The sequence below is a fragment of the Phaenicophaeus curvirostris genome, chromosome 27 (genome assembly GCF_032191515.1).
Source record: "Phaenicophaeus curvirostris isolate KB17595 chromosome 27, BPBGC_Pcur_1.0, whole genome shotgun sequence".
Classification (NCBI taxonomy): domain Eukaryota; kingdom Metazoa; phylum Chordata; class Aves; order Cuculiformes; family Cuculidae; genus Phaenicophaeus; species Phaenicophaeus curvirostris.
In genome coordinates, this window is record NC_091418.1 from 724,055 (window position 1) to 751,122 (window position 27,068).

A 27,068-nucleotide genomic window follows, 5' to 3' on the forward strand; every position below is an offset into this window, starting at 1 on the left:
CGGGAAGCCAGCAGGAGCTCTGACCCTGACAGAGCCCTCTCGCACCTGGCCAGGTGCTTGGCAGGGTGCTCGCCCTTGCTCGGGATTATCGGCTATGAATCGCTGGCAGAGGCACCTGGCGCTTTGATGCTCGCCCCAGATCTGCATAAGCACGCAGATACAGATGCAAAGCTGTCACGGGCACGGACAAAATACTTAACACTTAAACACTTGTTACCCTCTAGCAGGGTGTGGGAGGGAATGGGATTTGAAAGCCTTGTTTGCGATAGCTGACACCCGCTCCAAAAATACCACACAGCCACTTTCGTAACGCCATAAAAACCCAACAGGATGAGGCTCCCATTCACACCCGGGCAAAAACTCAGAGCAAAACCAGCAGCCAGGCTGAAATGTTCTTGTTTCTCCCCAGGTTGCTGCCTGGGTGTGCAGCCCCACGGTGGGGACCCCTCCGAGAAGGGCTCAGGGCAGCTCTGCCAGTCAGGTCACCCAGGGCCACTGGCACCATGTCCCCTGGCAAAAGTGGCAGAGCAAGGGCTGGATCTCACGGCTGCTTGCAAACAGACCCTGGGATTCAGCCTGTGGTCCTGGGCTGGGCATGCAGCACAATCAGCAGTTCTGTTTGTACCTGGAAATATTAATTCAGCAGAAGAGAGAAGCCAGTGGCCATTGCAGGTCACAGCACAACAGCTTCTCTCCAAACACAGCTCAGAACCAACCCAGCAGCTGCAACGCCGATAAAGCGACACTCGAGGGCAATAAATTGGGATCTGCTCCCATTAAGGATTCAGAGAAACACTTCATCTTATCTTAAAAAAATGCAGGTTTATCTGCAGCAATTGCTTTGTCTCCCTTTCTTCTGTTACTCATTAGTAAAGGCTTGCCTATCATAATGTCACAATCCCCCTTTAATTAGCAGATATTTAAATACTATCTCCCACAGCTGATTTGAAGAGGCACACATTGTCTTTGAGGAAGTCTGAGGTCCAGGTCATGTCCTAATACGCGTCCTCCTCCTTTGAGATGCCTCAATACCTTGTGATACCACTACCAGCAGCATCTCTAGAGTGGTAAGAGATACGCAGTAGCAGAGGGCACAGTTATTTGTTAGGCTATCTGTCCTTCAATATTTTTTAAACAGAATCATAGAATCACTGAGCTCTGAGTTCATCCAGTCCAACCCCACCATGACTGCTAAACCACATCCCAAAGTGCCACCTCTACACGTATTTGAATCCCCCGAGATGGAGACTCCCCCATTGCCCTGCTGGGCAGCCTGGTCCAGTGCTTCACCACTCCATCAGTAAAACAATTTTTCCCAATATCCAATCTAAACCCCCCCCGGTGCAACTTGAGGGTGTTTCCTCTCATCACATCACTCGTTACTTGGGAGCAGAGACCACCACCCACTTCACTGTTTTGACAAGAGGGCTCAAGGCCCCTCAGCCCCTGTCTTTAAGGAAGACTCAAAGCACAGTTTATCTCCAGCCAATGGGTTTGCTACAAGTCAGTAATTCCCTGCCAGAACTAATACAAGACAGACACTGTGTTTATTGCATTCATCTCCGTATCAGGAGACTCAAAATCATTTTTATTTCTCCCTTATATTGCATTTCCTGTAACTTTTTCAGTATTAAAATGATTAACAAAAGCATAAAACTGGAAACAAAACCAATCAGTGAGAGTGTCTGCTCCGGCACTCCAAGGCCCATCATCATCAGGGGCTGCGCTTGGCACTGGCACCCACAGAGAGGCTGAGGCTCAGCCCGCGTAACAGGACGCGCTCTGTTCTCAGAAGGGAAGAGACCACCTTTCCCAGGAAGCAGGAAGGCACTCAAGGCATGGGCTACTTTTAAGCCTGGCTGGTCGGAATCCTCATGACAAGGTCCTGGTTCTTGGATGGATAAGCACTCTCGGGGCAGATGCTTTAGATGTCCATATCAAACTGCTCCTCCTCACCTGCTGGGGGGAAAAAACACCCACAATGAGCCCCCAGAGCATCACATCAAACACCAAATACCCCATCTGAGAAACAACTATCAATCTTGCACAAGTGGAATGTAAGCTCCATCCACAGAGAGGATCCTATACACAGATGGACAAGAGCAGGAGCAGAGATGTCCTTTAAATTATAAATTATTAATCAACCCCTTATTTCCTTGTAAAAAGTAATGTAAAGAGTAGCATTGCTAACAATGACTGGTATAAACTTCTGCCACCAGAGACCCATATGCACATTTCACGACTCCTGATCTGCACGGCTATCACCACAGCTCCCACAGCCTGACAGGATGAGCCGCTCCTGAGGACAGAGCTCCCTTGGAAAAGTCACAACCAAGCTGGCACTCAGCCTGCAGCTGCATTGCATTCTGCTGGAGAATCCAACGAGCCACTAAAGGTCACAAGAGTGCAGAATAAAATGCATTCAGAAATGTTGCCTCTGGAAAGGTTTTGCTCAGAGTGAGCACAGAGCCAGCTGATGAGTATCTGGGCCTTTATTTTTAGAGAGAAGGTACATAATCGTACTTGGCAGTTTCAGGTTGCTTCAAGAAGTGATTTTGGCCAACTAAAACACTGCTCAGGGGCAGAACTTGCAGGTTTTGCTGCCACTGTGCCTTTAGCAAAGCGCTCACGTGCAGTGTGGCCCCCGATCCACTGTAGATAAACTCCACCCTGCACACCCACACCCATCTAAGAGACCCACAGGCACTGATAACTGACACACACCAACGTGGTATCGTATCCAAGCTGCAGAAACAGAGCTCGCTTCTACCTCGGTGTCAGAAAAAGCCAGAGGTCATTTACAACTTAGGCCAATATTAAACCCCCAAACTAATTCTGCTCTGAATTCCCATCGGATCTTGTTCACAAATGCAGAGCAGCTGCAGAGCCGCCTGGGATGGAGCGGCAGCCACAGTTGCACCCATGCTCTCACCACAGGACTGTTAGCCCAACAGCAGTCCCCAGACACTCAGTTAGTGAGACCACAGCAATTATGACAAATTACATTAAGCTAATTGAAAGAGAACATTCCTGGGGACCAGCAGAACCTAATGACCATGAGAACCTCATTACCCCATAACATCAACTTCTTGCTAATCAAAACGTGCTTATCAGGGTATCGACCACGGTGCACAGGGATCTCCTGGCTCCAGTCCCCGTGGAAGCTTCACTGTTTCTAGGAACCAGCACTGCCCTTGTTTTCACGTGCACTCACCTGGGCTCACTTTCTCATCACAGTTTTGAACATGGTTGTTCTCAATCTTCAGTTCCTCCAAATTGGGGCTCGTAACCCCTGGAATGTCCGGAAGGTCAGAAGGTGGTGTTTTGGCAACCGGAGAATTGCGGCACTCCATCAAAAACTTACGATCATAAATAATCCTGGTACCTAGAGACAGAGAACAGCGTTGTCAGCCTACAGCATTTTAACACAGGGAATACAGCTGGGTGTGGACCAGGAATCATTGCACAAGCCTGGAGCACCAGTTAAACAAGCCACTCCGATGCTGCACGGGACAGGGAGAAGGAGCTGGATCCAACCTAAGGTCACAGCAAACCCGAAGGAAACATTAAACTGAATTTTGTTTCAGCTTACAACTGTAACTGGCTTTCCCGAGGTGTCCAGGGCTGGGAACTGCAGGCAGGCGCACGTGCACAGACCAGGTAAGAGGACACAGCACTGCCTTCGAACACCACCCAGCAGCAACTCCTCCACAGGCATCTGCTCTCACATAGCAGGCGCTGGCTCTCCAGCACAGCTATATCCAGCTTCCAAAAGGCTGGGACACAGGCAGTGTCCATGCCGCTGTTTTAATGGTTAACCAGTCCCCAGCCAGCTCTGCCTGCGTTGCACGGAACAAACTGGCTCCAGCAAAGCACAAGCCTCCACAGGAGCAGCAGGGCTCGGCTCCAGGCATGGATTTCTAGGAACACTGCTGGACTGAACAGCTTGTCCCTTGTAAAGGGACTGTGTTGGAAAAAGCTCAAAAACCACAGGCAGCCAGGGATCTCTCCAAACAGACCGCAGCCTTAACCCAAGAAGTACTGAAAAAATGTTTTCCATCCTCAAGAGGTGCCCTGCAAACCTCGCTGGGCCCCTCCTCACTGCTGCTCCTGTTTCAGCAAGAGGGAAAGGCAGCTTCTCCTCAAGAGATTTTAAACATACGCAGGGAAAGAGGCTCCCATTAACATCTGTCCAGGAATGTTAAACTCACTTTATTTTGAAGCATGGCTATAAAATAACATAACTGGATATCACATTTCCAGACAGTTCTAAGGGGTTCGCAACATGCTGGAAACCTTTTTACCGTAAGATTTTGGATTTGAGTTGCTTCACTAGATCCAGTTCAGAACCGTGCTGGAGCAGGCAGCTGGATTTGAGGTGGTGAGCAACAGTCTGTGAGGGGAGCACTAAATTCCTGGGAGGCTCTGAGGGGCAAGGACGGGGCTTCCTGGAACTGCAGCTCACATACTGAGTACTCGGCGCACACGCTGGGTGGATACGAGCTTCTATGCCCAGTTCACGTTCCTCTAACGGTCACTTCGGAAAGCAGACACCCCACCTGCAGCCAGTCACCATAAATGGGCTCCTTTCAACACAAAGCAGAGTCAACAGCAGCTCTCCCGGGGTAAGGGAGTGTGTTTGGTACAACGACTACATCCCATGGGAACTGCTCTTCCTGGAAAGCCCTGTTCACACCAAGACATCAACATCGGAGTGCCTCACTGCAACCAGGAAAGTCTGGATTTTCCTGGTATTTTCATCAAGATGAAGCACTAGGTTTGAAGTGTTCAGTACAACACCTGGCTCCCTTCCTGCTTGCTGATGGAACGGAGGCACAGGAGCTGCACTGTTCCAACAGCCACCCCCACTGGAAAGCCAGCAGCTCCTTCTGCAAGAGGCACCTTGGGCACCAGCCGCTCGCCACCTGCTCCACATTGCACAGCAAACACCACGAGCTCCGCAGCGCGCTGTGTGCCTCAGGACCTTGTGTGCCCTCAGTGAGCAGGCAAGGAGCCAGGGCAGGCACAAACGGAATAGGAGAACAGACCATGCTTAAAGGTCACACACCACCTCTCTGCTTCTCCTTGCTCCTTCACACTGGTTTTTTTTTTAACCACTGCCATAAAAGAACCAGCTACAGCCTGTGCTGGCAAGGACAGGGAGTTTGTTCACCCTGTCACCTCTTTGAGATGAGATCTGAGCTCAGAGAGATCTGCGAAGGCAGCTGCCTCTGACTGCTGGCACCAAATGAAAGCCCAGCGGCCACAGTGAAGCTCTGCTGCTTCCTTGCTACTGGGATGAGATTAGGATGCTACTGGATGCATTAGGGCAGCGGAGACGTGGTTGCCTTCCCTCCTCAGAAGGGACCCTTTTGTTCAAACTAGATGTCACTTCGACACCTCGAGACACTTGGAAACAGCCCACCCAAGAGCTGTCCCAGAGCCGTGCTCAGTGGAACACGTGGAAACTTCTGTTTCCGACCACACACAGACCAGAGTGAAGGTGTCAATAACAAAGCTGATCTGCAAGTGCCCAATGGCTGCAAAAAGCAAGTGTTCCCCTGCTCATTCCAAGTAAATGAGCTTGGCTGTCAGATGCACACACCTCGGAATCCCACAGCTGTGCTGTACCACCTTTCCAAACATCCCTCAGCCGCCCAGCACTGCTGCTGCAGGCTTCCAGCCCCATCATCCAGCCCTGTTCAGTGCTCCCAGTCCCAGCACTGCCTGCAGCCACAGGGATGGCTTCCGAGGCTGCGGCCTTTAACTCTTCTCTGGAATGTCTTGCTGGATCAGTGGGTCAGCAGGGAATGCAGTGGGACTCTCCTATTGCAAGGGGACCCGGCCCTGCAATCCATAAGTGACACTTGAGTGCATCAATCAAGGGAGTTTGCTCCATGTCATTAATGCTTTCAGGAGAGCTACTCCAGGCCGTGCAGGACAAGAAATTCTTTGCCATAATCACCACAGAGGCAGCCAGCCACCCCAGAGCCAGCACCTTCTGGTGTCCTTCATGGATTTTACGCTATCCTGCACCCAGATCCAGCCCGAGGGCGCAGGGCCAGCACCCACCGCTGGGCTGGGCAGCACAGGCTATGGGCACAGAGTGCTGGGGAGCTGCCAGGTCACACACCTGAACAACAAACACCTTTTGTGCCCCTGCTCTATGTTATGGGCACTCGTTAACCCTCCCACCAAGGTGACAATCCTGGAAGGCTCGTTGTGCTGCACAGTGCCATTAATTGCTCATTCCCATGCTGTTATGCAGCGCGCAGGAATACAGCTGAGAAAGTCATCCTCATTCTCCCACCTTCCACAGTGCAATCACCCCAGCGCTGCTCAAGTCCTTCAGTTCTTTGCTGAGACAAGAGAACGTGTGGTAAAAATAACTCCAAATAATTCCCATTCCCAATACAGTTTTTCTGCACAAACACAAAAACCCAGCAAGTCAGCAGCACCAACTTCCCCTTCGCTCTGAATCCCAAGCCATGAAACTTGCTGCAAAGGGAACAACAAACCAGCCACCACCTCCCACTCAGTTTGTTCTTTTGGCTAAGATTCAAGTAGTTTCATCATTCCCGCTGCTCACATCAAGTTTTTATGTAGCAGCACAGGGGAAAAACTAATAAAGGTATGGAAAGAGCCACCTGGGAAACACACAGGCAGCAGCTGTGGTGGGAACAGACACGGGTGAGCCAGTGCCATCACCTGGAACAGCTGCTGCTTGTCTCCAGAGCCAAACTGCTCCAAATAAACACACCCGCCAGCAAGTGCTGCGGATGAGGGAGCCACACGTTATGTCCCTGCTGCAAGGGGACAAAAGACAGACAAGGGGCAGCAAAGATGAACACTGAGCACTTAGCAGCCTCTGAAACCCCTAAAGGGCATATCCCCAGCAGCACAGAGGGACCGACTACCCCACCTTTTTGAACAGAGCATTTACACAAGGAAAAGGCCCCAAGGTTTCCTTGCTGACAAAGGAAACAACAAATATCAGAGATTGGAATTAATCAGTAACCCAACAGGAAGGTGAGCTGGCTCCCTGCAAGGCGACCCAGGAGCACAAACCGTCCCTGTTTTCCAGCACAGATGCCCCTGCACACACCTGGGAAGGTGGAAGCCCCCAGCTCCCTCATATTCCCTCACAGCAAGGGCCAAGCACTCAGAGAAAAACCTGGCCGGGGGGATCCCGGCCCTACCAACACACAAGGCTCCTGGGGTCTCATGCCACCAGCGTGAGGCAGCCTCAAAGGGAGATTGCCCAGGCAGTTGCAGCTGCCCAGACAGGCGGGGCAGGAGCTTCCCAATGCCCCCTCTACCCCTAGTCCAAGCACGAGCCCCCTGCAGCTAAATTAGGAGCCACCTCCACCCCACTATTACCACCTGAGGTCCCCAGACAGCCCAGGGGCAAAGCAAGGACTGTCCCCTTCGCCGCTCCCCACGCAAAAAGGAAGCCGCCCCTCACTGCTCCCCATGTATGTCTCCCCTTGGTCAAAGAGGAGCCTCCCCAGCAGCCCCCAACTCCCCAGGGCCGAGGTAAGAGCCTCCTGCCCCGTGTCCAGGCTCCCCCCGGCGAGGCCTGCCCCGCCGCTCACCGCCCGGCGTGGTCCCGAACACCGTGCCCCCGGGCGTGGTGCTGTAGTCCCCGGGCGGCAACGGGGCGCCGTCGGGCAGCGTGAGCCGCTTTCCCGGGCCCGGGATATCGCGGCTGGGGGTCTGTTCCTGGCAGCACCGGCCCGACATGGCAGCGGGGCGGGAACCGAGCGCGGCCGCGGCCGCCCTCCCGCCTGCCCGCCGCTTCCGGCCCGGAACACGCCCCTTCCGCCGCGGGGCACCACGGGAAGCAGGCGGGGCAGGGGGGCGGGCGATGGGGGCGTGGTTTAGAGGGGACAGGGCGTTGCTAAGGGGCGGAGTTTATGCTGGCCGAAAGGGGCGTGGCTTAGCCACATGGGCGTGGCTTGTGGTGGGCGTGGTTTAATGGGGGGCGTGGCTTATCCTGGGCCGGGTCCCGGGCGCACGCAGGGTCCCTGTGCCCGCCGGTCCTCTCCCCTTCACTACCCCCCCTCCCCAGTGACCCCCACGTCTCCGCCACCCCCCGCTTCCGTCCTCCGGGGGTCCCAGCCCCCCTGCCCGCTTTCACACCCCCCCCCAGATGACTGGGGGAGCTGGGGGGGTCCTGGTGGTCCCTGTGTGATGCCTGCGGGGACAGCTGTCAGCCCACCTGGGTGGCCACCCCGGTCCCAAATGGCTTTGCCACCTCTGGGGAGGCAGGGACCAAACGGGAGGGAAGGGACACAGCACACAGAGCACCTGCAGGGGTGGCCGGGACCCCCGCCGCCGTGCCCCAGGTGCTGGGATGCCCAGGGAGGGGTGCTCCAGTTGGGGTGCTGGGATGCTCTCGGTTGGGTGCTGGGATGCTCCAGTTGGGGTGCTGGGATGCTCCATCTGGGGTGCTGGGATGCTCCGGGTTGGGTGCTGGGATGCTCAGGATTGGGTGCTGGGATGCTCCGGGAGGGATGTTCCAGCTGGGATACTGGGATGCTCCAGGTGGGATGCTGGGATGCTCCAGGGGGGCCACCTGGGCCTCAGAATAGCGAGAATAGTAGGGGTTTGGGGTTTTTTTTTGTGTGAAATCTTTATTAAATCCGAAGATGGATGCCAGCAGCTTTTCGGCAGTGCTGGAAGCCCATGTTGGAGGTGGCCAGGCTGCAGCAATGGGGTCCCTGGAAAGGAGCTTGGGCTCTGCTGGCCCAGGCCATGGTGGGACCCCTGCCCATTCCCAGACATCATCCCAGCTCCAACAGATGGAGCTCAGCCACCTCACGGCTCACCAGACCCTGGCTCATGGTCAAACCCCCAGCAGGCTGTGATGCTCCCCAAGGAACCTCAGGACCCTGGTCAGGCTGTGATGCTCCCCAAGGAATCCCAGAACCCCCAGCAGGCTGTGATGCTCCCCAAGGAACTCCAGGACCCCCTGCAGGCTGTGATGCTCCCCAAGGAACCCCAGGACCCCGGCCAGGCTGTGGTGCCAGGCAGGCAGCCCGTGCTCTGCACCAGCTGCTGAATCGATTACCGGGCGCTGGTGCAGGAAAATAACATATCCTGCGGTGGCGAGTGACATCAGCCGTGACCCCCAACCCAGCGCCGCATCCCGCCAAGGAATACCAAAGCCCAGGGCATTTCCTCCTCCTCCCAGAGAGAATGGACCATTATGGGGTCAAGGAGCCAGGGCTGTCGGGGTTTAAGGGCACGTCCTGGCCATGAGCCCACAATAGGGTGTCTGCCCTTGGCATCCGGAGGACCCCGGCTCAGGGTGTGGGCTGCAACCATAAACGTGTGGGGAAACCCTGTAGAGTGTCCAAAATCCCATCAAATTCCCCTTTTGGAGACGTCTCCTTAAGGCACCTTCTGTCCAGCAGGGTCGGTTTCTCCATGCCACGAGACCCTCAGGCACGTCCCCATCGCTGGGGCTCCAAGGTGGCACTCGGGGTGACCAGGAGACCAACAGCACCAACAACCACCAGGAAGAGATGAAGTGGGATGTAGGGCCCCCGTACAGGAGAGCTCGTCTCCATCCCAGCTCCACATCCCGGCTCGTCCAAGGCTGGGAAAGCCGCCTCAGCCCCACGCGGGACCCCCAGCGGGACCCCCAGCCATCGCCGCGACCCCCAGCGAGGATGTCCCCGTGTCCTGGCATTTCCACCCCATCCGTGTTTACATTCCCCTGCGATCCCCGGCGGAGATAGCGACGAACCCACATCCACGTTGCCCGCCCAAGGGCTGTTTGTGCAGATAAAAGTTGCCCCTGGTAAACAAACTCATCCTGCCCGTGGGAAGCGCTCCCCGCCCTGCCCGCAGGAAAATCCTCCCCAGCGCTCAGCGGGACCCGGGGCCCCCGGGCACGGATCGCGGCTGGGGCTTGCTGGGGTGCTCAGCCCCCCAAAATGCATCTCTGGGATGTTTCACTTGGTTCACACTCTTGTAAGAGAAATTTGGAGCTTCAGCTGGTGGAGCAGAGGGACCCGGAGCCCCTCGCAACCCTGGGGTCTCTGTCCCTGTGGGGCATCCCGGTGGATGGAGCTCTAGGATGCAGCCCTGTGCCCACAGCCCTGGCCCAATTCACCCAAAACAGCCTTTTCTCCCCAAAGCGGGGCCAGCCCACACCCTGCTGCCCTGCAGTGGGGAACGAAGCTGGGGAAACCCACTGCTGGGACACGGCTCTTCTCCTTGGAAGCCGGGAAGCGCGGCTATTGATGGTATTTTTGCAGCTGACATATTTTCCACGACGCTTTCCACACTTTCTGTGAAATCCAGACCAAAGTCATGGCAAATTTCTTCCTCCTTCCCCCCCTCCCACGTCCTTTTTTTTTTTTTTCCTTTAGCAATAGCTGCAGGAAAACCAGAAATGGTAGAGAAGGAGTAGTGACAACGGCTTTAAAACCTTGGCAGACCCCGGCGGCAGCACGAGGACCCTCGGTTCTCTGGGTCCCTGCGGCTGGATGGAGATGGGAAGCCTCAGGAATGAAATCCTGCTGTGAGGCGTGTTAAAAATGGAAGGAATTGGGAATAACCTCCCGCAGACTTTGCTCCGGCTCCCCCCACAGCCTTTCCCCGCAGCGACATGGGAAAGAGAAGCGTGTTGTTATGGTTTTTTATGTTTTTAATCTGAAAATGGAATTGCACAGGGATTTGGGGGGGCAGGAGAAGGACCTGAGATTGCTTTAGCGTAGCCTTTGACCCTGGCTGGGTTTCAGGATCTCGATGCTCCTTTCCCCAATTCTCACAACGCGGCCAGAGCCGCAGGGGCAGGATCAGCCCTGGCAGCGAGATCCCTGCCTCGGTCTCCTCTCCAGTGGGGAGGATGGAGCTCAGCACCATGAGGGGTAACAAACCACACTCACCGTGCCAGGTTTCCCTCCCCTCCAGCCCCGTCTGCCCCCAGAGCCACCCTGGCGAGCCCCAGGCAAGGAGAACGGCTCCCACCAGCCCTGCCTGGTCCCATCCTTCGCCTTGGAAGGCACCAACGCGCTGCAGCCACAGGGAAAAACACTGTGGGAACAAGCTAATAAACAGCGCGCGGAGTGACCTCAGCCCTGGCGGCGCAGGCAGCCAGCAGCGGGCTTTGACCTTCTGGGTACCCAGGGTACACTCTGCCTCTTTCATCATTATCGATGCCTTTGCTCCCAGGAGCTTCGGCTGGAAAACAGGATGTGAGCGCGTCCGGCAGCCGCTCGCCCTCCGGAGCATGTGGGAGCTTGGGGTGCGCTGGGATCCCAGCCCATCGCTGCCCCGAGCCGGCTGGGGGGCCAGCATCACCCCTGCGCTCTGCCATGAGCTGCCAGGGACTGGGATTGACCATGTGGTGCATCATGAGCTGCCAGGGATCAGGATCGACCCTGTGGTGCATCATGAGCTGCCAGGGATCAGGATCACCCCCGTGCTCCGCCGTGCTCTGGGGAGGCTGCGCTGGGGCAGGAGCCGACTCAACAAATCCACAGGACTCATCACTGTTCATAAGCTGCCGCAGGTGCAAAGCACAAACCCCGCTTAAACCCCTGTAAATGTGAGATACGTGCAACCCTGCAAAGGGAAACCTGTACGAAGGGGTACCGAGCGTGTCTTGACTGACCCCCTCTCTAAAGCCAGTGGTTTGCATGGGAGTTGGGGAAACAGCACATTTTTATAGTTTTTTATTGCTCTGACACAGGGGATTCTCCCCTGCCTGTGCCTGAGCCCTGGCTGCCGTGGTGCCGTGGCTCCCAGCGCTGCGGTTGTGATTACCGGGGCAGGAGGGTTTATGGAGAGCTGAGAGTTTATGTCCAGCTTCCTCCAGGCTTCCCGGGACAGGCAGTACCCAGCGGCCGGAGCTTCTTCCCAGCGTGTTTATGTGCTGACACGGAAACGCGATGACGGATAACCCCAAACAACTTCAAAGCGAGATCCGTGAAGCCGATATGGAAACTATTCCTGAAGCCTCGGTGAGGAGAGCCCCACGCTAACTATGGCTGCGGATGTGAAACGCTGAGCAGGACCCGCTGCCAAAAGCCTTGCCGGGGCCCCTGCCCACACCACCGACCCCCGGAGAAGCCCAGGGATTTGGGGTGAAATGATGCTCCTTGAGCCGCTCTCACTCAGGCAGAGGGTAGAGCATCACCCGATGAGCATCACACGGTCCTCAGCGGCCTCCAGCACTGTCCCCAAGTGTCCCCCATGGGTCTTCCCTGCAGCCAAGACAGCCCCATCTCATGCCTCAGCTAAGCAAGAGGGGTTAATGCTGAGCCAGGATGCAGCCCTCTCCACCTGGGAGACATTTAAGGATTAGGGAAGGAGGGATAAAAGATGCTGGGGAGGCGGTGGGACCCTGGCTGTGACAGGCAGCCTGGCAGGGGCTGGCTCTGGTGACACTGGGTATGGCTTTGGGTGGTGGGTTTGCTGCAGAGGGGGGATCTCATCAGCCCCACAGAGCGTTGTGGGGTGTTTTGGGTCTGGGGGATCTCGTTCAGAGCCCTCGTGCGGACGGGGCTGTGGGAAGCTGTGGATTGCAGCTGTCAGCAGGGATTGTCCCACCTGCAGGGTCTGAGCCTGCTGCCCTGTGCCTGCCTCGGTGCTTCCTTGTGATGTTTGAATAAGTAAATCATATCTCGAAGGTCTTGAGGGCTTCAGTGGTTGCTCAGGCTGCTCTGGTGGGGCTGGGGTGTGTGAGCCAGGAGCGGGGGGTGCTGTCACATCCCAGAGAGTGCTACTTATTGGGAAAACCTTCTTTGAAAAGCTGGTTGGGGAACAAATGCTGATGAGGCTGTGGGGGTGCTGGTGCTCACGGCTCTACCAGGCTGGACTGGGGAACTTCTCCAGCTGCCCTTGCCCTTTGCTCTGGGCTGGGGACTTGCGCCAGCACAGCTCTGGCTCCCAATTCCATGGATGGGCAATGCTTTGCAATGCAAACCTGGCTCAAGAGGGGCCCTGGCATGGCCTTTCACTGGTGCAAAGCTGCACTGCACCTCTCCGGCTGCAGCAGTGCCTCTCGTGCCCCGCTCCCTGCACGGGCGCTCCCGGGAACGCCTCGGGATGGACAGACAGCCCCAGCCTCCAGCACTGCGGGGACTCAGGTCGAGGTTGTAGAGCAGAGGGGATGGGGGTCAGGGCTGGGCGAGACCCAGCATCTCCATCCTGCAGCTTTTCCAGCTGTTAAACTGGGACAAAGATGCCGAGCCACGTTACTTCCCCTGCCTTGATGAAATGCTTGGGACTCTCCCTTCCTCTCCCCAGTCGGGCCGGCTCCTTGGGAAGGGAGGAGGGCACTGGGCTCTCCTGTCTGGGAGGGGGAGAAAAAGTCTCATTTAAGGGCTAGGGAGGCCAGCAGGAGCAGGGGTTTGTGTGCCTGCTCCAGCACCTCGAGGGAGCAAGGCTGTTTGTCCCACCGCGTGTCCGTTACTCGCTCTGAACTGGGTGGTTGCGCTGCCCTCCAGGGCCTGGAGTGCGGAGGAGGTTTGAGCAAGCTGTGAGGGACCATCTGTGGGAGAAGGCAGGGCGAAACCCCCGGGGTGAGCCCTGCAGCCCTTTCCGTGCCCAGGAGCCAGGGTGCAGCCCTGCTCGGCTGGGTGGGCGCACGCCGGGTTAGTGGGGTGAGGATGGGAAGAGGGGGTGAGGATGGAGAAGAAACTCCCAGCCCCTGGTCACTCAGCAGGGTGGTGGCAAAGCCCCAAACAGAGCTGGGCATCCTCCTCCCATACCTGGCCTCTGCCAGCTCCATGGAGCCAAGCCCAACACCCTCGATACCCACGGAGGCTTCCCAGATGCTCTTCCTTTTCAGACATGATGCTGGAGTTACCTGTGCAGCTACGTTGAGAGGATGATGATTTTCCAGCACACACCTCGCTTGTGCCATGTGCTGTTCCTGGGGAGGGACAAATAACCCTGAAAAGAGTGAACCCAGGGTTCGATCCAAGCCTGCAATGAATGCCAGAACTGGGAGCTGAAAGGGTTGCATCAAAGCCTCATCTGACTGCTTTAAAAAAACCAAAACAGTCTTGTAAAGATCAAGCTTGTAAAACGGGCTCTGGTTTGTAGCTCATGAATGGGAAGAAATGCCAACTGGATAATTTTTTACACATATTTTTTCCATCTTTGTCAACATTCCCCCGTTTGGCTGAAACTTCAAAATGCCATTTTTGGAGAGTGGCTGCCTTAGAAGTTCCAGTATTTGTATGAATAGCTGATAGTGACAAAAATGACTCACGCTGGAGCCTGCGCAGGAGGAGCGGAGCTCTGGAGCACCCCAGTGCCTCCCAGTCTGAGGTTGCTCCCCATTCCCATGTGAGGAGAAGGCAGTGGGGTCTCCAGAACACCAGCACCCACCCTGGTGCAGGAGGAGAGCATCCTCCTCCTCATCCTCCTCCACCATCTGGGAAGGGGGTTTGGACAGTAAATGTGGGAGTGAAGTAGTGACCTCAGGTGTCCCGGGTGTCGTCTTCTGGAGTGGGGCTGTCAGTGCCCAGCCCTCCCCCAGTGTTGGGGGGACAGGGGTGTTGGTGTCCCCACCAGGGACAGCCTGTCCTGCCCAGGGAGAGCCCGGGAGGCATGTGAAGAGGGGCATCCAGCAAAGTCCTGGGGTGCATGGGGAGGAGTTTAGGGTAAGGAGTGCAGGGTGAGACGCTGAGTTGTGGGGAGAAGGACCAGAGCATGCAGTGAGGGGTGCACAGAGAGGGACCAGAGCGAGGGGCTGGAGTGCTCGGTGAGGGGCTCTGAGGCATGGTGAGGGGTGCAGGATGAGGGGCTGAAGTGCATGGAGAGGGGGGAGCCGTGAGGGGCTGGAGTGCACGGTGAGGGGCATAGGACAAGGGGCTGGGGTGCATGGTGAGGGGCTGGAGCACATGGTGAGAGGCTGAGGGTCACAGTGAGGGGCTGGGGTGCAAGGCAAGGGGTGCGTGGAAGGGGCAGGAGGTCACGGTGAGGGGTTGGAGTGCAGGACAAGGGGCTGGGGTGCACGGTGAGGAGCTAGGGAGAACGGTGAGGGGTGCACAGCAGGGGCTGGAGCGCACGGTGAGGGGCTGTGGCGCAGGATCAGGGGCTGGGGCGCACGGTGAGGGGCGCAGGGCGAGGGGCTGGAGCGCACGGTGAGGGGCGCAGGGCGAGGGGCTGGGGCAGCCGGTGAGGGGCTGGGGCGCAGGACAAGGGACTGGAGAGCACGGCGAGGGGCTGGGGAGCACGGCGAGGGGCTGGGGAGCACGGCGAGGGGCGCAGGGCAGGGCAGGGGGTCACGGAGAGGGGCTGGGGCGCACGGTGAGGGGCGCAGGGCAGGGCAGGGGGTCACGGAGAGGGGCTGGGGCTCACGGTGAGGGGCGCAGGGCAGGGCAGGGGGTCACGGAGAGGGGCTGGGGCGCACGGTGACGGGCGCAGGGCAGGGCAGGGGGTCACGGAGAGGGGCTGGGGCGCACGGCGAGGGGCACAGGGCAGGGCAGGGCGCACGGCGGGGTCGCTGCCGCAGGCGCCGGGGGTCCCGGGCGGGCGGAGGCGGTGCTGCAGCCCCCTCCTCTCTCCCCGCTGGCCGGAGCGGGGCCGCCCCCGTGCTTTAAAGGCTCCTCCTCCCCTCGGATGCTGGAGGGCAGCCTGGCGGCCCCGGGCGGCGATGAGTCCGGTGCCCACGGGCGACGGCAGCGCCTGGGGGGCTGCGGGGCTGGGGAACTGCAGCGGGACCCCCAGCCTGGGCCGGCAGTGGGCGGTGGGGGCCGCCCTCAGCCTCACCGTGCTGGTCATCGTGGCCGGCAACTCGCTGGTCATCGTGGCCATCGCCAAGACGCCGCGTCTGCAGACGATGACCAACGTCTTCGTCACCTCGCTGGCCTGCGCCGACCTCATCATGGGCTTGCTGGTGGTGCCGCCGGGGGCCACCATCCTGCTGAGCGGCCACTGGCCCTACGGCACCGTGGTGTGCGAGCTGTGGACCTCGCTGGACGTGCTGTGCGTCACGGCCAGCATCGAGACGCTGTGCGCCATCGCCGTGGATCGCTACCTCGCCATCACGGCGCCGCTGCAGTACGAGGCGCTGGTGACCAAGAGCAGGGCGCGGGCCGCGGTGTGCCTGGTGTGGGGCGTCTCTGCCTTCATCTCCTTCCTGCCCATCATGAACCACTGGTGGCGGGACGGGGCAGACGAGCAGGCGCTGCGCTGCTACGACGACCCGCGCTGCTGCGACTTTGTCACCAACATGACCTACGCCATCATCTCCTCCACCATCTCCTTCTACGTGCCCCTGCTTGTCATGATCTTTGTCTACATCCGCGTCTTTGCCGTGGCCACGCGGCACGTCCAGCTCATCGGCAAGGACAAGGTGAGGTTCCTGCAGGAGCCCCCCAGCTCCAGGAGCAGCCGGCGGAGGCGGCCGTCCCGTCTGCTGGCCATCAAGGAGCACAAGGCGCTCAAGACCTTGGGCATCATCATGGGCACCTTCACGCTTTGCTGGCTGCCCTTCTTCGTGGCCAACATCATCAAGGTCTTCTGCCGGCCGCTGGTGCCAGATCGGGTCTTCCTTTTCCTCAACTGGCTGGGCTACATCAACTCAGCCTTCAACCCCATCATCTACTGCCGCAGCCCCGACTTCAGGAGCGCCTTCCGCAAGCTGCTGTGCTGCCCGCGCCGCGCTGACCGGCGGCTCCACGCCGTCTCGCAGGACCTGCAGCGCTGCCCCTGTGCCTTCAGCCCCCACGGGGACCCCTCGCAGGACAAGGCGGCAGCCCCCGCGCATCCCTGGGAGGATGGAGATGCTCGGGGCAGCCGGACGGAGGAGAGCAGCCAGTCCCAAGGCAGTGGCCACTGGCAGCGGCCCCTGGGTGAGCCCCGGCCACAGGGAACCCAGACCACGCTGTGCTCTCAGCTCGATGAGTAGGTACCCACAGGCGCTTGCTGGGGGGCTGCAGAGGGTCAGTCCTTTGGGGTGCAGCTCGGGAGGATTTAGGGCTGGGGTCTCATGGCGCAGGGTGGGAGACCTCAGAGCTGGAGAGGAGGGAGACCCTGGAACCAGGGGGCAGGGAGCCTCCGAGGGTGTGTTGGAGAGGCACTGGGATGCAGAGCTAGGAATACTGCTCTCTGCCTTTAGGTTCCCCTAAAACTGCAGCCCCTCCACTGGGCTGCAAAGCTGGGGTCCCAGCCCAGTCCCACCATGTCCTTGCCTGGGGAATCCACAGCCAGGCAGGACGGGCTCTGCTGTTCCTGCTGGTGCACAGGGGTAGGATTTATTCCAAACCCTGAGAATCCCTCCCTGCCCCTTTCCCCCTTCTCCCCCTTTCTGCTGTTAAAGAAGGAAAGCACGGGGAGCCTCTCTGCAGTGATGCGGGGGGGGTGGGGTTGCTGTCACCACCCCAGTCCCTGTGGGTCTGTTTGCCCTCTGACAGAGTGGAATTATGGAAAGGGAATTTATTTCATCGCCCTCCGTCCCTCGCTGCTGTCAGCCCTGTGGATGGAGGTGGGTTTCCTGGGGTGGCAGCCCCAGGCGAGGGCAGAGGGCTGGCAGGGATGCGATGGCCAGTGCCCTTTTCTGGGTTTGCAACTCCTTCTGTGAATCACAGGGTGGGTTTCCCCCTTTCCCGAGTTTTTATTAGTGTGAAAAAAAATTGAATTATTCTAGTTACTGTGGATTTTAGCCAGATTTCTCTGGTCCGACCCCCATCCTGATGCCTGAAGGCAGGAGAGGCTCCCACCAGCGTGCAGAGAGAGGGGCCAGAAAGCGTTTTCTGGAGTTGCAGGATCTGAGGAAGGATTCATCCATCCTGGAAACATGGGTCAGTAAATTGTGGGGAAGGTCTGGGCTCTCCACACACTGTGCTCTCCCGTTTAAGGTTTGCTGGCAGCCAGACGCCCACAGGTCCTTCGGTCTGACTGGGAGCAGCCGAGAGCTGGGAAGAGAGTGAGTGCGCTTCCCCTTGGCCAGCGGGGTCGGGGCCATTGTCCATCCCTGGCCGCCTCTCCTCTGGCCGCGTTGGCCGCTGCCCTCCCTGGGGGAGCGTGGCCCTTGGCCGCTGCCAGGCACGTGAGCCTGGTGTCAGCCTGGTGCTGCTGACGCTTCCCTGCCTGCCCCGGGACGCTTCAACCCCCATTGGAGTTGTCGCGTTGGCTCACGCGCCCCAGACCTTATGCATGGTGCTTGTTGACCTTCTCCAGCCCTGATCCCCCTCCCTGTGGGCTGCTCCCGTTTCTCCTGGTCCGGTGCCTTTGGGTCCCTGTCCCCGCGCTGTGCAGCCGCGGGCTGAGCCCGGCGGGTGATGCTGCATCACCTCCCACCCTCTTCTTGCAGAGCTGGCGTTGCGAAGGGGACAGAGAAGCGGTGCTGGGGGTGACGGCGCTGGAAGGACCCTCGGGGGCTCTCCCTGAGGGTCACAACAGGCCCCAAGGAGCTGGCTCCTCTGCGCTGTTGGTGCTGGGGTCAGCTGGGAAGGAGCTCCTGAGCCTCTGGCCAAGAGGAATCACAGCCTCGGGGTCGTGCCCATGCCCCCCGTGCAGACCGGGACGAGCTCCCGACCCAAGCGCTTCCTGGCATCGGGATGTGGGGGCCAGCAGCTCTGCTCTCCCAACAGACCCCGTCACCCTGCACTCAGCCAGGTTTTGGACAGCCCATAAGGGAGGCAGAAGAGCCTCCTGCAGGCGTGAGTCCTCTCCAGGATCTTCATCCCTGCCCAGCCGCTACGCGCCCAGGGCTGGCTGCGATCCCGGGACACACGACGATACCTTTAGCAAAGGAAAAGCACAGGAGAGCAAGGGATGCAGGGGGAACTTGGCCAAAAATGTGAATTATACTCTTACCAGACCTCCTCCTGTTTCTCCCTCTCCATCTGGGGCAGGTGTCTGTGTTTCCATGCTGTTTTGGGGTCACGGGGCGCATGGATGAAGCTGGAGGAGCAGCAGCAGGGAGAGCGTTGTAGGAGAGTGGTTTCCACTCTGAGCCCCCTGCTTGCTGGTCTGGGGCTTGGGGCAGTGGGGTGAGGGCAAGAAGGCGAAGCTCTTGCTTTAAACCCCTTTGTGCTGCCGGGGCGGAGGCAGCTAGGCCAGTGCAGCCCCAGGACACCGCGGGGGCTCCTCTGCGCACACTGCGGTGCGAGCAGAGCTGGGGTGTGTGTGTCCGGGTGGGCACCGCGTGCCCACGCCGCGCAGCCACTTTGGGGGATGGAGTCAGTTGTAAACACGTCACGGTGACCGTAAAGTGTGTGTCTGTTTTGTCTCCCTTCAAATAAAGGAGAAATAAAGGTTCAAAACCCTGCGGTGCCTTCCAATCCGTGCCAGGCAGAGGGATGCTGCTTCCAGCCCCCTGCACCCCGAAAAGGCAGGCAGTGCCCGCCAGCCCTGTGGCCCAGGGGGGAGCTTCGTGCCCCCCACGGGTTTTCCAGCCTGGGAATGCACCAGAAAATTGGCATCACCCTCCTGCCATCATTGAGGAGGTTTTTACCAGTGTGAACACTTGTTTGGGAGCAGCAGAGAGCCCTGTGCCAGGATGATGCCCCGAGCACCAGGGCACCCCACACACCCCGAGTGCCCCGAGCTGTCCCTCTGCAGGAATCTTCCAGGAATGTTTTTCTTCTTTCATTGCAATAACAATGTGAAAGTGCAGATAGCCTGGAGTCGGTCTGGGCTGCTCTGGTGCTGCTGTGCCAGCCTGCTCCTGCTTGCTGTCCTGGCTCTCCTGCCTCCCACCTCCAGATGCTCCCTGCATTTTCCTCTCAGGAAAACGCTCCACGTGGGCAATCGCCGCGATGCTGTGGGTCGTGCAGTGATGCTCTGGGTCGCTCTGTCACCCCATGGGTCTGGGGACCAGGGTTCCAGGCTCAGCCTCTGGGAGGCTCAGGCTCTCCCAACCCCAGCGTGTCCGAAGGAGGAAGGCTGCACCGTGCTCTACCTCAGGGCTCGCGTGTCCACATCAGCTTCGAGGGGAGGACACGGTGCTCTGGCGCTGAGGCTGCACAGCCCTGGCACCGATTTTCCTGACCGCTCCCTTCTAATGGTCCTTTTGTCCTGGCAGGAATCTCTCTGACCATCGCCTGCTCGGATCCACAGGACAAAGTCGTGTCGCTGTCTTCACGGCAGCCCCGGGAAATGCAGCCAAACTGCCCAGAACAACCAGCAGCTGAAATAATACAATTAAAACTCCTAATTGAGAAAATTGCCCGTATCCATCGTATGCGTGGCGCTAGCCAGCAGAGAGGCTGACTTTAAAGGGGAGCCCACAATCTGCAGGCAGAGCAGGCTGGGAAAGGAGCACAAGGGTCTTTTTATGTTTTCCCCACTCACAATAGCTAAAGGCAGCGTGCTGAGCTGATGGGTGCGAGGGAAGACTGCTGTCATCACGCCGTAATGGCCTGGAGAGGCCAGAGATGGACCCGGGTGGGACTGGCCGCCAGCCCTGATGGGCTGCAGCCTGGCAGCGCGTCAGCCGCCGGCGTGGGCTGAGCCCAGGCTCAGGGCGCGAGGGGATGGGATGGCAGGGTGACCGCACGCAGGAGGAACAGTTCATCTGCGGTTTGCAGCACAGGTCATTGACACCTTCGCCTCTGGAAAGGGTTTCTTGGGCATCTTCTCCTCCAAGGCAAGTGTGCGCCCCGAGTCCCTTCCCTGCTCGTGGGGCTGGGGGGTGGAAAGCGGACACTGTGCAAAACTGTAATGAGCAATTAATGCATCCAGCTTTTCCCTGCCCTTGCCACCCTCCCAGTGCACAAAACTCTGTGCGCCGCTTCTTTGCGCCACAACAATTGCATTTCTTGTTTTGCTCTCCCCCTCATTGCAGGGGGGTTGGAACTAGATGATCTTTAAGGTCCCTTCTGACCCAAACTATTCTATGATTCTATGAAACGAGGGGGTCAGCTCCGGGACCCATCACTGCTTGGAGCTGGGCGTTGCGCAAGGGGCAAGGACTCTGCTTTGCACCCCGATGCCGGGGCTGCTTGGGCTGGGAGAGCCCAGGGTGGGGGCAGAGAGTCCTCTGTGAGCCTGGGGATGAGGCATTGCCTCCACCGCCTGTCCCAGAGCTGTTCTGGACCCAGGTGGCGATAAGGGGTTGGGGTTTTTTTGCTCCTGATCCCTCAGGTGAGAATGAAATGCTCTGTTAACGGGGAAGCTTGCTGAGCGCTGGTCACTGAGTGTGATCCAGCAGCTTTGATCAGACACCTTGCTGAGTGCGGATGGAGCTCTAGAAAGAAATGCAGGAAGAAAAGAAACACTTAGCACGTTAAGGTCAGCACTGGTGAATTCGCACAGTGGCCCCGCCAACTCCCAGTGCCAGGGATCGCCGGGCAGCCAAACGCAGGGACAGCTGCTGCAATGCCAGCAGGCTTGCTGGTGCCTTTCCAAGAGTGGTGGGAGCCCTGGGTGTGAGCACTGACTGCCCGGTGGGTGCACAGGGACAGAGCTGTCACCTCTGTGAGCCCAGAAGGGCAAGCAGAGCCCTGGCTGCGATTGCATCGTGGGATGCGGGAGAGTCAGAGTCCTCGGCTGGAGCCGGCGCAGCCCTGGCAGAGGGAATGGGGTGGGTGCTTGGGGAGATGCTGTTCCCTTCCCGCACCCCATCCTGCACCCTGCGCGGCAGCATCTCCTGCTTCGGCATAACCATAGCAACGGCCAGGTAGTTCATGGAAGAGTCTCAATGTCATGGAAACACAACAGGCACAAACAGAGAGCACCGGGCATGGAGCTGCACACCTGCCAAACCAGGACCCAGCGCAGGATGCGGCCCCAGGAGGCTGCCCAGACAGCTGCCACCTCCACGGGCTCCGTATCCCCTACGGCAGGGATGTCACCTCATCACCCTGCTGTGAGGGTGGCAGCCAGCAGCCAGGCAGGACAGGGCTCTGCGTGATGGGCACGAAGAGGCAGCCACGAGCTCCTCAGTAGCGTTCGTTGGCAGGATGGATGCTAGCTCGTGGCTCAGAAGCAGGATTGTGGGTTACAAGTGGCTCAAAGCTGTTCTTAGCATGGAGCTGAGAAGAGTTTGGGCAGAGAAGCAGGCTGGGAGAATGGTGTTTTAAGGTGGAAGATGCTTCATTGAGGCTAGAAGCTGTTTCAGAGGCTTCTTTCAGGCTGACTGACTCCCCAGGAGTCTGGGGGGTCTGTACAGGGTGATGGGCACAGTCGCAGCCCTGAGCAGCGGCACCAGCACAGCCCGGCAGGGCTGGGAGCCCTTCTGGTGTGGCTTTGCTCTGTGTGGTACATTGCAGCCCCAGCTCTGTTCTCCAGATATTCACAGTTCTCCAGATGTTCACAGTCACACCCAAAAGCTCCAGGGGATCTGCGTGAGACCCCCCTCTGCAGCGAGCCGGGCTCTGCCTGTGCAGAAAGGTTTGTGCCTTCCCCTGCTCAGGGAGCTCCCACACCTCCGCCAGGCACGAGTCAGGGTCTCTCCTGCCTTTTTCCGTGAACACTTGGTTAATAAATGCAGGAATGTCCACTCATTTTGTGCATAAGTGGCCAATTACTTGATGCCTGAGTGCCCCATCAGTTCAGTCATGAGTACCCAACGAGTTGCACGAGGTGTTAAATAGTGCAACCCTGAGCACCCAGAGAGCACAGGCAGGAGCAACCTGTTAATCATAGAATCACGGGATGGTTTGGGTGGGAAGGGACCTCAAAGCCCACCCAGTTCCACCCCTGCCATGGGCAGGGACACCTCCCTCTGGATCAGGGGCTCCAAGCCCCATCCAGCTTGGCTTTGAACCTCTCTGCCAGGTCTGATCTGATTTTTGCCCCCTGAATTTCCTCCTTGCCACCCATCCCATTCCCTTCGCAGCCAATTACATGAAAAGGTGGCGTTGCTGTGGTCTGTGCAAACACCTCAGATGAGCTCTCTGAACCAGAGCAGCCACAAACCCCGCAGCCACGAGCCCCGCGCTGGCTGCCTTTGCGTTTGAGGAGATCCTGGTTAACCTTGTTAAGAGGAGGGATGAGCCGGGTGCAGGCGCATGAGACGGAGAGGCAGTACAAGAGTAACAGAGCATCTTTATTCATTTACCCATTCATGTCCTGTGTTATTTCCAGAAACATTAGGAGCTATTTTCTGGCTCAGCTGCTGCTTCCTTTCTCCCTGTGCCAGCAGCTGCCCCTCCGCGGGCTGGGCTGGGGCAGAGATGCTGCAAACGCTTCCTTCAGAGCGGTGTTGGTGAGGCCACATTTCGGTAGGTGCTTCCCTGACCTCTCTGCTCGTCTCCCTCTCTTCTTCCCGCAAGCTGTAACTGCTCCTGAGCCCAGGGCTGCCTCTCCCTCCAAGTTCAGGGCTCCTCGCCGGCATCATCCCTGTTTTGAGCCTGGTTTTCCTTTTCCCTCCCCAGGATCCTCAGGATGAAGCCCTAAGGAGCCTCTCTGGGGTGGGGGTCCTGTGCAGCTTCAGAGTGGGCAGCGACAGCAAAGCTCTGACAAGGAGCAGGGTGAGCCCCAAGGACACCTGAAACCTGCAACCGACGGATTTTGGGGTGCTCAGGCTGGCTGAAACGAGGAGTTTCTTGGGTCTCAGCCACAGCCATGGAGCCAGATGGGGACAGGGACAGGGCCAATGTCACCATCTACGAGCTCGCCCTGCAGAATCGCTCCAACGCCAGTGTGCAGTTCACCGGGGTGCAGCTCATCCAGTCCTTCAAACCCCTCATCATCCCCTGCTACGCCCTGGTCGTCCTCGTCGGCATCTTCGGCAACTACCTGCTCCTCTACGTCATCTGCAGGAGCAAGAAGATGCACAACGTCACCAACTTCTTCATCGGGAACCTGGCCTTCTCCGACATGCTGATGTGTGCCACGTGCGTGCCTTTCACCCTGGCCTACGCCTTCAACCCCCATGGCTGGGTTTTTGGGAAGTTTTTGTGCTACTTTGTCTTCCTGATGCAGCCCCTGACGGTCTATGTCTCTGTTTTCACACTCACGGCCATCGCAGTTGACAGGTAAGCGCTGGTGCAGCTTCCAGTACGGAAAGGGGCTCCAGGAGAGCTGGGGAGGGGCTCTGGATCAGGGAGTGCAGGGGTAGGACAAGGAGGGAATGGTTTTCATCTGCAAGAGGGAAGATGGAGATGAGATTGAAACATTTTGCTGTGAGGGTGGGGAGGCCCTGGCCCAGGTTGTCCAGAGCAGGGGTGGCTGCCCCATCCCTGGAGGGGTTCAAGGCCAGGTTGGATGGGGCTTGGAGCCCCTGATCCCGTGGGAGGTGTCCCTGCCCATGGCAGAGGTGGGACTGGATGGGCTTTGAGGTCCCTTCTCACCCAAACCATTCCATGATTCTACCAGTCTATGAATTGCTGGCTTTTACGCTGTTCACCGAGTGCTGGCTGTGGTCCTCAAGGTGGGCTCAAAGATGGGCTGCGGGAGGAATCCCACTTCCCACAGCGACCTGTGGCTTCCATGGGCCCCACAGCAGGGTAAAGGGATGTGGTTGTCCCTCCTGTTCCCAGCCAGCCCTTTTCCAGGGCTCCCACGGCCCCTTGTGCTGGTGGTTCTGCCTTCCTTGCCTGGCCAGGAGGAGCTGCGGCGGTGGCCAGCGTGGCCGTGGGTTTCCCCGTTCCTCTCCCCGCAGGTACTACGCCACCGTGCACCCCCTGAAGAGGCACATCTCGCTCACCAGCTGTGTCTCTGTGGTGGGGAGCATCTGGCTGCTCTCCTGCGGGCTGGTGGCCCCTGCGATCGCCCACACCTACCACGTGGAGTTCCACCAGGAGGGCTTCGCCATCTGCGAGGAGTTCTGGATGGAGAAGGAGACGCAGCGCCTGGCCTACGCCTACGGCACCCTGATCGTCACCTACATCCTGCCCCTCTCGGCCGTTTCCCTCTCCTACCTCTGCATCTCGGTGAAGCTGCGGAACCGCGTGGTGCCCGGCCACTCCACGCAGAGCCAAGCCGAGCTCGACCGCCTGAGGAAGAGGAAGATCTTCCGCCTCATTGTGCTGGTGGTGGCGGCCTTCGGGATCTGCTGGCTCCCCATCCACGTCTTCAACATCATCCGGGACATCGACATCAACCTCATCAACAAGCACTATTTCCTCCTCATCCAGCTGCTCTGCCACTGGTTCGCCATGAGCTCCTCCTGCTGCAACCCCTTCCTCTACGCCTGGCTGCACGACCGCTTCCGCGCGGAGCTCCGGAAGATGATCTCCTGCAAGAGGAGGGTCCTCCCTGCCAAGAGCTGCGGGGCTGCGGGCAGCATGCTCTGAGGAGGCCATGCCCTTCATCCCACCCGTGGCAGAGCTGTCAGGGTCAGGGAGGCCCATCCTGCCCGCGGGACCAGAGGCGATGGGAGTCCTCCTGCCTCACTGAATCATAGAATAGTTTGGGTTGGAAGGGACCCCAAAGCCCATCCACTTCCAGCCCCCTACGATGGGCAGGGACACCTCCCACTGGATCAGGGGCTCCAAGCCCCATCCAACCTGGCCTTGAACCCCTCCAGGGATGGGGCAGCCACCACTGCTCTGGGCAACCTGTTCCAGTGCCTCCTCACTCTCATTGCGAAGAAATTCCTCCTTCTGTCCAGTCTCGATCTGCCCCTCTCCAGTTTATCCCCACTGCCCCTCATCCTATCACCACAAGCCTTTGTGAACAGTCCCTCCCCAGCTTTCTTGTAGCCCCTCCAAGTACTGGAAGGTCACTAGAAGGTCTCCTCAGACCCTTCTCTTCTCCAGGCTGAACAAGCCCAACTCTCCCAGCCTGTCCTCATATGGGAGGTTCTCCAGCCCTCGGATCATCCTTGTAGCCTCCTCTGGACACATTCCAACAGCTCCATCTCCTTCTCATGTTGAGGATTCCACAACTTGACGGGTCCCCCTGAGATGCTGCGGTCTGAGGGGCAGGTGTAGCTGCGTGCGGGGCTGCCGGGCTTCGGAGGGGGCGACGAGGGACCAGAGCATCATCAACACCGAGGGATGCAGGGGGGATGGGCCGGGGAGCAGATCTGCTGAAGGACAGGGGCTGTGTGCTTCACTTTGGGACCTCTTGATGCCGTGATTCTAAACTAATGAAGGAAACAGGCCCAGGGGAGCGTGAGGAGGTGCAAATCATTTCTCTGGGGCGCTGGCTGTATGTGGCTGCCTGTTCCAATAAATGGATGACAAGGCTCTCGCGTCGGGTGTTGGAAACACCTGTACCTGCACACCCCTGTATCTGCACACCCCTGTACCTGCACACTGTGTACATGCACCACCCTGCACCTGCACCCTGGTACCCGCACACACTCGTACCTGCACGCCCCTGCACATGCACCCATGTACCTGCTTCTCTGTACCTGTGCACCCTGGTACCTGCACACACCCGTACCTGCATTCCTGTACCTGCACCTCTGCACATGCACCCCAGTACCTGCACACCGTGTACCTGCACACCCCCGTACCTGCACCTGCACACACCTGTACCTGCACACACCTGCACACGCACCCCTGCACACGCACCCTTGTATCTGCACACACTTGTACCTGCACCCCAGTACCTGCACACCTGCACCTGCACACACCTGCACATGCACCCCTGTACCTGCACCCCGGTACCTGCACTCCATACCTGCACACCCCTGTGCCTACACCCCTGCACCTGCACACCCCTGCACCTGCACACACCTGCACCTGCACACACCTGCACACGCACCCCTGTACCTGCACACCCTGTACCTGCACCCCTGCACACGCACCCCTGTACCTGCACACCCTGTACCTGCACCCTGGTACCTGCACACGCACCCCCCTGCACATGCACCCCTGTACCTGCACACCCTGTACCTGCACCCCTGCACATGCATCCCTGTACCTGCACACACCTGCACATGCACCCCTGTACCTGTACACCCGGTACCTGCACACCCGGTACCTGCACACACCTGCACATGCACCCCTATACCTGCACACCCGGTACCTGCACACCCTGTACCTGCACCCCTGCACACGCACACCTGTACCTGTACCCCTGTACCTGCACCCCTGTACATGCACCCTGGTACCTGCACACCTGTACCTGCACACCCTGTACCTGCACTCCATACCTGCACACACCTGTACCTGCACCCCTGCACACGCACGCCCCTGCACACACACACCTGTACCTGTACCCCTGTACCTGCACCCCTTGCACCTGCACCC

General features: G+C 58.6%; 3 protein-coding genes across 4 annotated transcripts; 2 read left to right on the plus strand and 1 right to left on the minus strand.

Moving 5' to 3' along the window:
* Positions 1 to 1,546: 1,546 nt before the first annotated feature.
* EIF4EBP1 (eukaryotic translation initiation factor 4E binding protein 1) lies at positions 1,547 to 7,831 on the minus strand. 2 transcript variants are annotated; one of them, XM_069877689.1, is made up of 3 exons: positions 7,596 to 7,831; positions 3,215 to 3,385; positions 1,547 to 1,959 (listed from the first exon to the last, which is right to left on the minus strand). In XM_069877689.1, the coding sequence occupies exons 1-3, from the start codon at positions 7,741 to 7,743 to the stop codon at positions 1,925 to 1,927; spliced, it is 354 nt and encodes a 117-aa protein (XP_069733790.1). In that variant the 5' UTR covers positions 7,744 to 7,831; the 3' UTR covers positions 1,547 to 1,924. The 2 variants fall into 2 exon arrangements, with proteins under 2 accessions (XP_069733790.1, XP_069733791.1); XM_069877690.1 differs by having other exon boundaries at positions 1,547 to 1,956; positions 7,596 to 7,829.
* Positions 7,832 to 15,615: 7,784 nt separating this feature from the next.
* Positions 15,616 to 17,900, plus strand: ADRB3 (adrenoceptor beta 3). Its single transcript, XM_069877496.1, has 2 exons — positions 15,616 to 16,878; positions 17,832 to 17,900. The coding sequence occupies exons 1-2, from the start codon at positions 15,626 to 15,628 to the stop codon at positions 17,869 to 17,871; spliced, it is 1,293 nt and encodes a 430-aa protein (XP_069733597.1). The 5' UTR covers positions 15,616 to 15,625; the 3' UTR covers positions 17,872 to 17,900.
* Positions 17,901 to 23,193: 5,293 nt separating this feature from the next.
* Positions 23,194 to 25,170, plus strand: LOC138731629 (prolactin-releasing peptide receptor-like). The gene is made up of 2 exons (XM_069877687.1): positions 23,194 to 23,900; positions 24,527 to 25,170. Exons 1-2 carry the CDS (start codon positions 23,488 to 23,490, stop codon positions 25,158 to 25,160), a joined length of 1,047 nt encoding a protein of 348 aa, XP_069733788.1. The 5' UTR covers positions 23,194 to 23,487; the 3' UTR covers positions 25,161 to 25,170.
* The last annotated feature ends 1,898 nt before the right edge of the window (positions 25,171 to 27,068 follow it).

What these genes read in the sequence shown, in the direction of transcription:
- EIF4EBP1 (XM_069877689.1), bottom strand. Translation starts at nt 7,743, where the DNA reads ATGTCGGGCCGGTGCTGCCAGGAACAGACCCCCAGCCGCGATATCCCG. An exon ending in GTTCGGGACCACGCCGGGCG is followed by an intron (nt 3,386 to 7,595) that starts GTGAGCGGCGGG and finishes CTCTGTCTCTAG; the next exon opens with GTACCAGGATTATTTATGAT. An exon ending in TGATGAGAAAGTGAGCCCAG is followed by an intron (nt 1,960 to 3,214) that starts GTGAGTGCACGT and finishes TTTTCCCCCCAG; the next exon opens with CAGGTGAGGAGGAGCAGTTT.
- LOC138731629 (XM_069877687.1), top strand. Translation starts at nt 23,488, where the DNA reads ATGGAGCCAGATGGGGACAGGGACAGGGCCAATGTCACCATCTACGAG. An exon ending in ACGGCCATCGCAGTTGACAG is followed by an intron (nt 23,901 to 24,526) that starts GTAAGCGCTGGT and finishes CTCTCCCCGCAG; the next exon opens with GTACTACGCCACCGTGCACC.
- ADRB3 (XM_069877496.1), top strand. Translation starts at nt 15,626, where the DNA reads ATGAGTCCGGTGCCCACGGGCGACGGCAGCGCCTGGGGGGCTGCGGGG. An exon ending in CTGTGCTCTCAGCTCGATGA is followed by an intron (nt 16,879 to 17,831) that starts GTAGGTACCCAC and finishes CTCCCGTTTAAG; the next exon opens with GTTTGCTGGCAGCCAGACGC.